The 12,364-nt window shown below is 42.7% G+C and overlaps 1 protein-coding gene across 1 annotated transcript in view; it reads left to right on the top strand.

Moving 5' to 3' along the window:
- PCSK1 (proprotein convertase subtilisin/kexin type 1) overlaps nucleotides 1-12,364 on the top strand; it is a 127,347-nt gene that overhangs the window by 100,647 nt on the left and 14,336 nt on the right. The window contains exon 12 of the mRNA XM_063964045.1: nucleotides 8,062-8,195. Within this exon, the coding sequence (XP_063820115.1) occupies nucleotides 8,062-8,195 (134 nt within the window). The remainder of the gene's footprint in view (nucleotides 1-8,061; nucleotides 8,196-12,364) is intronic.

The raw sequence follows: 12,364 nt of genomic DNA, 5'->3' as shown, positions 1-12,364 counted from the left end.
TTCCCAAACTTTCTTGAATAACAGTGCCCTAGAGTACCGTTTTTTTTATCGCACCCGTACTCCAAAAATTTCTTATCAATAAATGTAAAAAAATATTACATTAAGTATATTGTGCTTATATGTCATCCTTAGGCTCAGTTATGTGGTGGTGTACATAGTTGTGGTTCTAATTGTCCAAATATGTTATGATTTGGCAGCCATTAGCACTGGTTTTGCCTATCACTTTAACCATAAATTTGTTTGTCCTAGATCACCAACCCCTGCAAGTGTCTCGAGGCACTCCAGGGTGCCTAGGCACATAGTTTGAGAACCACTGTAGTAATGTATGGGGGCCTTTGCTCAATTTATTTGCCAATCACCACCCCTTATGGTTACAATTACAGGCACATGTGTGAAGGTGTGAAGAGGTAATAACCAAAACAGACTACAGTGATTACCTACTGTATATCAATACAAACAGTTCACAACTACACAACCACATAGATAAGTTATGACAACACTAATAAAACACAGTAAACAGCCACACACGCACATACATGATATATATAATAAGATTTTACTTACCGGTAAATCTATTTCTCGTAGTCCGTAGTGGATGCTGGGGACTCCGTAAGGACCATGGGGAATAGACGGGCTCCGCAGGAGACATGGGCACTTTAAGAAAGAATTTAGATTCTGGTGTGCTCTGGCTCCTCCCTCTATGTCCCTCCTCCAGACCTCAGTTAGAGAAACTGTGCCCGGAAGAGCTGACAGTACAAGGAAAGGATTTTGGGAATCCAGTGTAAGACTCATACCAGCCACACCAATCACACCGTATAACTTGTGATAACTTTACCCAGTTAACAGTATGAACAATCACAGAGCATCAGATAAACCCTGATGCAACTATAACATAACCCTTATTTAAGCAATAACTATATACAAGCATTGCAGAAGAAGTCCGCACTTGGGACGGGCGCCCAGCATCCACTACGGACTACGAGAAATAGATTTACCGGTAAGTAAAATCTTATTTTCTCTAACGTCCTAGTGGATGCTGGGGACTCCGTAAGGACCATGGGGATTATACCAAAGCGCCCAAACGGGCGGGAGAATGCGGATGACTCTGCAGCACCGAATGAGCAAACACAAGGTCCTCCTCAGCCAGGGTATCAACTATCAAACTTGTAGAACTTTGCAAAGGTGTTTCAACCTGACTAAGTAGCCGCTCGGCAAAGCTGTAATTCCGAGACCCCTCGGGCAGCCGCCCAAGAAGAGCCCACCTTCGCTGTGGAATGGGCCTTAACTGATTTAGGCAGCGGCAACCCAGCCGCAGAATGAGCCTGCTGAATCGTGTTACAGATCCAGCGAGCAATAGTTTGCTTTGAAGCAGGCGCCCCAAGCTTGTTGGAAGCATACAGGATTAACAAAGATTCTGTTTTCCTGACCTTAGCCGTTCTGGCTACATAAACCTTCAAAGCTCCGACCACATCCAGTGACTCTGAATCCTCCAAGTCAGTAGTAGCCACAGGTACCACAATAGGTTGGTTTATATGAAAGGATGAAACCACTTTCGGCAGAAATTGTGGGCGGGTCCGCAATTCTGCTCTATCCGCATGGAAAACCAGATAAGGGCTTTTATGTGACAAAGCCGCCAATTCTGACACACGCCTAGCCGAAGCCAAGGCTAATAGCATGACCACCTTCCACGTGAGATATTTTACTTCCACCGTTTTGAGTGGTTCAAACCAGTGTGATTTCAGGAAACTCAACACCACGTTAAGATCCCAAGGTGCCACTGGAGGCACAAAAGGGGGCTGAATATGCAGCACTCCCTTTACAAACGTCTGAACTTCAGGCAGAGAAGCCAGTTCTTTTTGAAAGAAAATGGATAAGGCCGAAATCTGAACCTTAATGGAACCCAATTTAAGGCCCAAAGTCACTCCCGACTGTAGGAAGTGAAGGAAACAGCCCAGCTGGAATTCCTCCGCAGGAGCATTCCTGGCCTCACAACAAGCCACATATTTTCGCCATATACGGTGACAATGTTGAGCCGTCACATCCTTCCTAGCCTCTATCAGCGCAGGAATGACCTCATTCGGAATGCCTTTCTCTGCTAGGATCCGGCGTTCAACCGCCATGCCATCAAACGCAGCCGCGGTAAGTCTTGGAACAGACAGGGCCCCTGTTGCACAAGTCCTGTCTTAGAGTCAGAGGCCACGGGTCCTCCGTGAGCATTTCTTGTAGATCTGGATACCAAGTCCTTCTTGGCCAATCCGGAACAATGAGTATTGTTCTCACTCCTCTTTTTCTTATGATTCTCAGCACCTTGGGTATGAGAGGAAGAGGAGGAAATACATAGACCGACTGGAACACCCACGGTGTCACCAGTGCGTCCACAGCTATCGCCTGAGGGTCTCTTGACCTGGCGCAATATCTCTGCAGCTTTTTGTTGAGGCGGGATGCCATCATGTCCACCTGTGGCAGTTCCCACCGACTTGCAATCTGCGTGAAGACTTCTTGATGAAGTCCCCACTCTCCCGGGTGGAGGTCGTGCCTGCTGAGGAAGTCTGCTTCCCAGTTGTCCACTCCCGGAATGAACACTGCTGACAGTGCGCTTACGTGATTCTCCGCCCAGCTAAGAATTCTGGTGGCTTCTACCATCGCCACCCTGCTCCTTGTGCCGCCTTGGCGGTTTACATGAGCCACTGCGGTGATGTTGTCTGACTGAATCAGAACCGGTTGGTCGCGAAGCAGGGACTCCGCTTGACGTAGGGCATTGTATATGGCCCTTAGTTCCAGGAAGTTGATGTGAAGGCAAGTCTCCTGACTTGACCACAGCCCTTGGAAATTTCTTCCCTGTGTGACTGCCCCCCACCTTCGGAGGCTTGCATCCGTGGTCACCAGGAGCCAGTCCTGAATGCCGAATCTGCGACCTTCGAGAAGGTGAGCACTCTGCAGCCACCACAGGAGAGACACCCTGCAGCAACCGATGCATCTGAAGATGTGATCCGGACCACTTGTCCAGTAAGTCCCATTGGAAGGTCCTCGCATGGAACCTGCTGAAGGGAATGGCCTCGTATGATGCCACCATCCTTCCCAGGACATGAGTGCAGTGATGCACTGACACCTGTTTTGGTTTTTATAGATTCCTGACCAGTGTCATGAGCTCCTGAGCTCTCTCTATCGGGAGATAAACCCTTTTCTGGTCTGTGTCTAGGATCATGCCTAGGAGAGGCAGATGAGCTGTAGGAACCAACTGCGACTTTGGAATATATAGAATCCAGCCGTGTTGCCGTTACACTTCCAGAGAAAGTGATACGCTGTTCAGCAACTGCTCTCTTGATCTCGCTTTTATGAGGAGATCGTCCAAGTACGGGATAATAGTGACACCTTGCTTCCACAGGAGCACCATCATTTCCGCCATTACCTTGGTGAATATTCTCGGGGCCGTGGAGAGACCAAACGGCAATGTCTGAAATTGGTAATGACAATCCCGTACCGCAATTCTGAGGTACGCCTGAAGAGGTGGATAAATGGGGACATGAAGGTATGCATCCTTTATGTCCAGAGTCACCATAAAATCTCCCCCTTTCAGGCTTGCAATGACCGCTCCTAGCGATTCCCTCTTGAACTTGAACCCTTTCAGGTATATGTTCAGGGATTTTAAATTCAATATGGGTCTCACCGAACCGTCCGGTTTCGGGACTACAACATGGTCGAATAATAGCCCCCTCCTTGTTGAAGGAGGGGAACCTTGACCACCACCTGTTGAAGATACAATTTGTGAATTGCAGTTAACACTGTTTCCCTCCCGTGGGGGGAAGCCGGCAGGGCCGTCGGTGAGGGGGCATCTCCTCAAAGTCCAGCTTGTATCCCTGAGACACAATATCTATTGCCCAGGGATCTAACAGGGAGTGAACCCACTTGTGGCTGAACTTACGAAGGCGTGCCCCCACCGAGCCTAGCTCCGCCTGTGGAGCCCCAGCGACATGCGGTGGATTTTGTAGAGGCCGGGGAGGACTTCTGTTCCTGGGAACTAGCTGTGTTGTGCAGCTTCTTTCCTCTGCCCCTGCCTCTGGCAAGAAAGGACGCACCTCGGACTTTCTTGTTTCTTTGTTCGAAAGGCTGCATTTGATAATGTCGTGCTTTCCTAGGCTGTGCAGGAATATAAGGCAAAATATCAGAATTACCAGCTATAGCTGTGGAGACCAGGTCCGAGAACCCTTCTCCACACAATCCTCAGCCTTCCATATGCCTCTAAAGTCGGCATCATCTGTCCATTGCATATTCTACAGGACACATCAAGCAGAAATCGACATAGCTTTGACTCTAGGACCCAGTAGACTCATGTCTCTTTGGGCATGTTTCATATATATATATCATTTAAGACAGCATCTTTAATATATATATCTCTCTATATATATCTCTCTCTCTATATATATATATATATATATATACATACTAGGGTCTCAATCTCTGCTGATAAGGTATCTGTCCACGCTGCCACAGCGCTATAAACCCATGCCGACACAATCGCCGGTCTGAGTAGTGTACCAGAATGTGCACGCTATCTGCAGGATCCCTGAGGATAGCTGTTATGTCAGGGCTACCTTTTGGGCAAACGTGACACCCTAGGGGAAGATTCCCATCGTATCCTGGCCCTAGTAGGGAAAGGATACTCCCTGAGAATTCTTTGTGGGAAACTGCAGTCTCTTGTCTGGAGATTCCCGTTCTTTTTCATCATGAGAGGAGGGAAATTTACTTTCTTATAGCAAGCTCAGGAGAGCTCACTAAACAGCACCCAGCTCGTCCGGGCACAGATTCAAACTGAGGTCTGGAGGAGGGACATAGAGGGAGGAGCCAGAGCAAACCAGAATATAAATTATTTCATAAAGTGTCCATGTCTCCTGCGGAGCCCGTCTATTCCCCATGGTCCTTACGGAGTCCCCAGCATCCACTAGGACGTTAGAGAAAATAAGAATGATGCAAAGTAAAAATACTACACAAGCACCAGACTAATGGTGCACAGTAAACAGCTACTCAGGAACATAGATGAGATATAACAAGACTAAGGATTCACAGTAAACAAATACACAAGTACAGTAGATAGATTATATATACAAGGCTATAGTTGCACAATTAACAAATACACAACCGCACAGATGAGATAACACAAGACTAATGAGCATGGTAAACAGCTATCAAACTGTATAGATAATATACAACAACACTAATGATGCACAAAAATAAATGCGCAACCACATAGATGAGATATAACAAAACTAATGTGTCATGATGAACCGCTATCAAACTATATAGATAAGATATAGTAATGATGTACAATAACAACTGCACAACTACATAGATGGCATATAGCAAGTCTAATTATGTACAGTAAACAGCTATACAAACATATACATGTGATATAACAAGACTAATGATACACAGTAAACTGCTAAATAAGTACATAGATGAGCTATAGCAAGACTATACAACCATATAGATACATATAAAAGCATATAGGGGACAGTACGAATGGTGTAAAGGTTAGCATTACCACCTCACAGCACTGAGGTCATGGTTTCGATTCCCACCATAGCAGCGGCGTAGGAATGTTTTGTGGTTGGGGGGGCAGAGTAAAATTATAAATTTTGGCGCTCTCCCCCCCCACACACACACACCCGATTCACCTCCCATGTGCAGGGAACGCTTACCTCCGGCTTCCCGCGGAGACTCCTACTGGAAAAAGGCTACCGCCGGCGCCGCATCCTGCTGCCACATGTCCTGCCCTGGTCGGCTCTTTACTCTTCAGGGATGCATTACTGGGAGAAGGTGTGGCCATGCTGGGCCTGGTGGGACATCCCCGCCTCCTCCCAGTAATGCATCAGTGGTGAAGAACCGGACAGGACATCGGGCAGCACGCTGCGACGCCGGCGACAGGCTTTTAAAGTACAGTAGGAGTTTCAGCTGGGAACCGTAGGTAAGCGCTCCCCCCGCCCCAGCGCCTGTGCCTCTTTCATGTTTAGTGGGAGGCATGCTGCCTCCTCCTCCCCCCCATTCCAACGCCATTGCACCATAGCCATAACTGTGTGGAGTTTGTGCATTCTCCCCGTACTTGCGTGGGTTTCCTCCGGTTTTCTCCCAAATTCCAAAACTATACTGGTAGGTGAATTGGCTCCCAACAAAATTATCCCTAGTGTGAATGTGTGTGTATGTACGTGTGGTAGGGAATATAAATTGTAAGCTCCCCTGGGGCAGGGACTGATGTGAACGGCAAAATATTCTCTGTAAAGCACTACAGAATATGTGTGCACTATATAAATAACTAGTAGTAGTAATAATAATAATAATAATAATAATAATATAACAACACTAATGAATCACAATAAACTACACAACCTCATAGATGACTTATAACAAGACAAATTACATACAGTGAATTGCTATACAAGCACAATGATTATATAAAACACTTATGATACACTTTATAGAGATTATATATACCAAGATTAAAGATGCAGAGAAAAAAGATACAATACCACATAGAGGAGATAAAACAAGAATAATGTCAACATTAGTCACATAACACATTCTAAACATCTACAGAAATATAGATAATATACAATATACCCAGGGCCGGCTCCAGGCCTACTAGCACCCTGAGCGAGAAAATTGCAAAGGCCCCCCCCATGCATGCGCCGAAGGCGCATGCGCTCCTGGAAAAGTGGGCGTCGCCTCGCAACTTTATATTATCAGACTATAAATATATTTTCATACCCCCTACACACACAATTAGCAGCCTTACACATAACGCCCATAGTAGTGTACTTTACACATAATGCCTCCAGTATAGTGTGCAGTGCCAGATACACATACGCCCCCAGTAGTGCCAGATACACATTATATGCTCCCACCCGTGCCAGATACACATATGACCCCAGCAGTGCAGTGCCAGATACACATATGACCCCAGCAGTGCAGTGCCAGATACACATTATATGCCCCCACAGTGCCAAATACAGATTATATGCCCACGCAGTGCCAGATACACATTATAAGCCCCCACAGTGCCAGATACACATTATATGCCCCCAGCAGTGCCAGATACACTTTATATGCCCCCACAGTGCCAGATACACATTATATGCCCCCACAGTGCCAGATAGACATTATATGCCCCCACAGTGCCAGATAGACATAATATGCCCCAACAGTGCCAGATACACATAATATGCCCCCACAGTGTCAGATACACTTGACCCCAGAGTGCCAGATACACTTGACTCCAGAGTGCCAGATACACATGCCCCCAAGTGTGTCACGTGTTTTCGGCTGCAGCGGCACGGTGTGCCATGCACAGGAGGTAAGGGACAGCTGCACTGAGTCTGCAGCAGTGTCCGTCCCGCGGTCTGCCTCCTGGGTCCTATCAGTGGCTGTGCTGACGAGGGGGAGTTCTGTGGGGGCGGACTAAAGCTAAGCTACTCTGTGCGGCGCTGGTGTATGACATCAGATGCCGGTGCCGCATAGCGCGCAGAGAGTAGTGCAGCTTTGTCCCGCCCACAGCGCTCTCCCTCCCTCATCGTCACACATAGCCACTGCTGCTAGCGCTAGGGAGGTGGGAAGGGATGGACGCTGCTGTGCTGCTGCAGGAACCAGCTCCAGGCAGGCTCCAATATGGTGGCGCGAGCGTGCGGCGCCCTTTAAGGGTGGGGCCCTGCGTGGCCACTCTATTGAAACGTACCTGAAGCTAGCCCTGAGTATACCTTTTGAGTGTTGTAAATGCTAGCTTCCCAAATGTCATCCAAGTCTTTCCAGTAGTTGGAGAGTACTATTCTGCTGACAGGATAATGGGTGATTTTTCACCATGTCACCGCTGTGAGTTAACGTTTCCATTTTCAGAAAACAGCTGGCTAAACAGTATGTTGCTTTATTAATGCAAACTTTTTGACTGGGTTCTACTGAGGGAAATTTTGCCAGTCATTTACAGTTTGACTGTGGACATATGAGCAATCAAAATGTTTTATGTATGAATATATAGTATATGAATATAAAAGCAATAACTACTATCTTTATATGCAGGAACCAAAACCGTTCTTTTGACTGAAAGAGAAAGAGACACTTCCCCTAATGGTTTTAAAAATTGGGCCTTTATGTCAGTTCACACCTGGGGAGAAGACCCGGCAGGCGTCTGGACTGTCAAAATCTCTGATTTGGTAAGAAGTATATAGAAACTATAAAGACAGTAGTATATATTAGAAACTATAAAGATAGTAGTATATGGAAACTATAAAGAAAGTAGTACACTGTATATGGAAACTATAATTATAGTAGTATATAAAAACTATAAAGAAAGTAGTATATGGAAACTATAAAGAAAGCAGTATATAGAAACTATAACATAGAAACATTGAATTTGACGGCAGATAAGAACCACTTGGCCCATCTAGTCTGCCCCTTTTTTTTTATCCTTTAGGTAATCTCAACCCCTTTTGAACCTTAATTCTTTGTAAGGATATTCATATGCCTATCCCAAGCATGTTTAAATTGCTCTACAGTCTTAGCCTCTACCACCTCTGATGGGAGGCTATTCCACTTATCCACTACCCTTTCTGTGAAGTAATTTTTCCTTAAATTTCCCCTGTACCTGCCTCCCTCCAGTTTCAGTGTATGTCCTCGAGTTCTAATACTTCTCTTCCTTTGAAGAATGTTTCCCTCCTGAACGTTGTTAAAACCTTTGGTATATTTGAAAGTTTCTATCATGTCTCCCCTTTCCCTTCTCTCCTCCACACTATACATGTTAAGATCTTTTAGCCTTTCCGGGTAAGTTTTGTGATGTAGGCCATGCACCATTTTAGTTGCCCTTCTTTGTACACTCTCTAATGTATTTATATCCTTCTGGAGATATGGTCTCCAGAACTGGACACAGTTTTCCAGATGAGGCCGCACCAATGACCTATACAGTGGCATTATTACTTCTCTTTTCCTGCTACTGATTCCTCTTCCTATGCAACCAAGCATCTGACTTGCCTTTCTCATTGCTTTGTTGCATTGCTTTCCTGCCTTTAAGTCACTTGAAATAGTGACTCCTAAATCCCTTTAATCCTCATTAGTTTCCATTATAGTACCCTTGATACTATATTTAGCCTTTGGGTTTTTGAGACCCAAGTGCATGTTTTTGCATTTTTTAACATTAAACTGTAGTTGCCATGTTCTTGATTTTTTTTCAAGTCTAGCTAGGTCATCAATCATTTGTTTTACCCCTCCTGGTGTGTCTACCCTGTTGCATATCTTTGTATCATCTCCAAAAAGGCATACTTTTCCTTCAATACCATTTGCAATGTCACCAACAAAGATATTAAAGAGAACTGGTCCGAGTACAGATCCCTGGGGTACTCCACTGGTAACATTTCCCTCCATAGATTGCACTCCATTTACTACAACTGTCTGTTTCCTATCCTGCAACCAGTTTCTTATCCATTTAACTATTTTATAATCCACCCCCACACTTTCAAGTTTATTTATCAGTCTGCGATGTGGGACAGTGTCAAATGCCTTACTAAAGTCTAGATATGCTACATCTACAGCTCCCCCTTGATCTATTATTTTCATCACAGAGTCAAAAAAGTCAATAAGATTTGTTTGGCATGATCTCCCACCAGTAAATCCATGCTGTTTTGGATCCTGTAAGTTGTTTGATTTAAGATATCCCACAACTCTTTCTTTTAGTAGTTTTTCCATTACTTTCCCTACTACTGATGTAAGGCTTACTGGTCTGTAGTTACTTGCTTCTTCCTTGCTTCCACTTTTGTACAGTGGAACTACATTTGCTCTTTTCCAGTCCTCTGGAATGGCACCTGTATTTAGTGACTGGTTAAATAATTCTGTTAATGGTGCCACCAGCACATCTTTTAGCTCTTTTAGTATCATTGGGTGTATTCCATCTGGCCCCATTGATTTATCCACTTTTACTTTTGAAAGTTCAGTTAGGACCTTCTCCTCTGTAAATGTACTTTCATCTACCTTATTTTTATGAATGTCCTTGCAACTTAACTCTGGCCCCTTCCCTTCTCCTTCTGTAGTAAATACTGAGCAAAAATAATGATTTAGGTGATCTACTATTGCCTTGTCTCCCTCCACCAAATTCTCACTCTCTGTCTTAAGTCTTATTATTCCTCCATTTGATTTTCTCCTTTCATTTATATACATAAAAAAAGTTTTGCCCCCTTTATCTACTGACTGGGCCATTTTCTCCTCGGCTTCTGCCTTTGCACGTCTGATCACTTTCTTAGCATCCTTCCGTCTGTCAAGATACACCTCTTTGTCATTATTATTTTGAGTCTGTTTGTATTTCCTAAAAGCCATCTTTTTTGCTTTCACACTAGTTGATACTTCTTTTGTGAACCACACTGGCTTCCTTTTCCTGGTGCTTTTCCTAACCCTTTTGATACAAAGGTCTGTTGCTTTTAGTATTGCACTTTTCAGTTTTTCCCACCTCTCCTGCACCCCTTCCAAGTTCCTCCAGTCTGCCAATGAATCACTTAAACATCTCCCCATTTTTGCAAAGTCAGCATTTAAAAAATCCAACACCTTTGTTTTTTTATGACAGGAGTTGGGTCCTGTCTTTATACTAAACCATACTGCTTGATGATCACTGGATCCCAGGTGCTCACCCACATATATGTCTGATATCCTGTCACCATTTGTAAGAATTAAATCTAATATTGAGTCTTTGCGAGTGGGCTCCCTCACCAATTGCTTGAGAGATGCTCCCTGTACGGAATTTAGAAATTTGCCACTTGTAGCTGAACTTGCAAAGGACCCCTCCCAATTTACATCAGGTAAATTAAAGTCTCCCATAATTATGACTTCTCCCTTTAAAGCCATTTTAGAGATGTCCAACAATAGGTTCCTGTCCAAATCCTGCCCATGGCCTGGTGGTCTATAGATCACCCCAATGCGAATAATGTCCTTCTCCCCGGTTTCTGTGGGGACCCAAAGGGCCTGTTTTGTCCTCAACATTTTGTATTAAAGTAGCATTTATGCTTTTTTCACATACATTGCTACCCCTCCTCCTATTCTTACCATTCTATCCTTCCTAAATAAATTGTATCCTGGTATAGCTATGTCCCAGTCATGATTCTCATTGCACCATGACTCAGTAATTGCGACAATATCCAGGTTATCCCTTGTCATTATCACAATTAGCTCTGGAATTTTGTCTCCTAAGCTCCTAGCATTTGCACACATTGCTTTAAGAATGTTGTCTGTGCATCTGTTATTAGTAGCCATGTCCAGACAGTACAAAATAAACGATAGTACTATAGAGAAACTATAAAGACAGTAGTATATAGAAACTACAAAGATAGTAGTATATATAAACTATAAAGATAGTAGTATATAGAAACTATAAAAAGCAGTATATAGACACTATAAAGATAGTAGTATATGGAAACTATAAAGATAGTAGTATATGGAAACTATAAAGAAAGTAGTATATAGAAAGTATAACGATAGTAGTACATAGAAACTATAAAGAAAGTAGTATATAGAAACTATAACGATAGTAGTATATGGAAAATATAAATAAAGTAGTATATCGAAACTATGATGATAGTATATAGAAACTATAAAGATACTAGTATATAGAAACTACAAATATAGTAGTATATAGAAACTATAAAGATAGTAGTTTATAGAAACTATAAAGTAGTATATAGAAACTATAAAGATACTAGTATATAGAAACTACAAAGATAGTAGTATATAGAAACTATAAAGATAGTAGTCTATAGAAACTATAAAGAAAGTAGTATATAGAAAGGAAACTATAATGATAGTATATGAAAACTATAAAGAAAGTAGTATATGGAAATTATAACAATAGTAGTATATAGAAACTATAATGATAGTAGTATATAGAAACTATAAAGAAAGTAGTATATATAGAAATTATAAAGATAGTATATAGAAATTATAAAGATAGTAGTATATGGCAACTATTAAGAAAGTAGTTTATGGAAACTATAACGATAGTAGTATATAGAAACTATAAAGAAAGTAGTATATAGACACTATAAAGATAGTAGTATATGGAAACTATAAAGATAGTAGTATATAGAAACTATAAAGATAGTAGTATATAGAAACTATAAAGAAGGTAGTATGTAGAAACTATAACGACAGTAGTATATAGAAACTATAAAGAAAGTAGTACTGTATATAGAAACTATAAAGATAGTAGACTATAGAAACTATAAAGAAAGTAGTTTATAGAAACTATAAAGATAGTATATAGAAACTATAGACAGTAGTATATAGAAACTATAAAGATAGTAGTATATAGAAGCTACAAAGATAGTAGTATATAGAAACTATAAAGAAA

Source organism: Pseudophryne corroboree, chromosome 1, assembly GCF_028390025.1.
Source record: "Pseudophryne corroboree isolate aPseCor3 chromosome 1, aPseCor3.hap2, whole genome shotgun sequence".
NCBI lineage: Eukaryota > Metazoa > Chordata > Amphibia > Anura > Myobatrachidae > Pseudophryne > Pseudophryne corroboree.
This window is presented reverse-complemented; position numbering and strand designations above follow the sequence as displayed.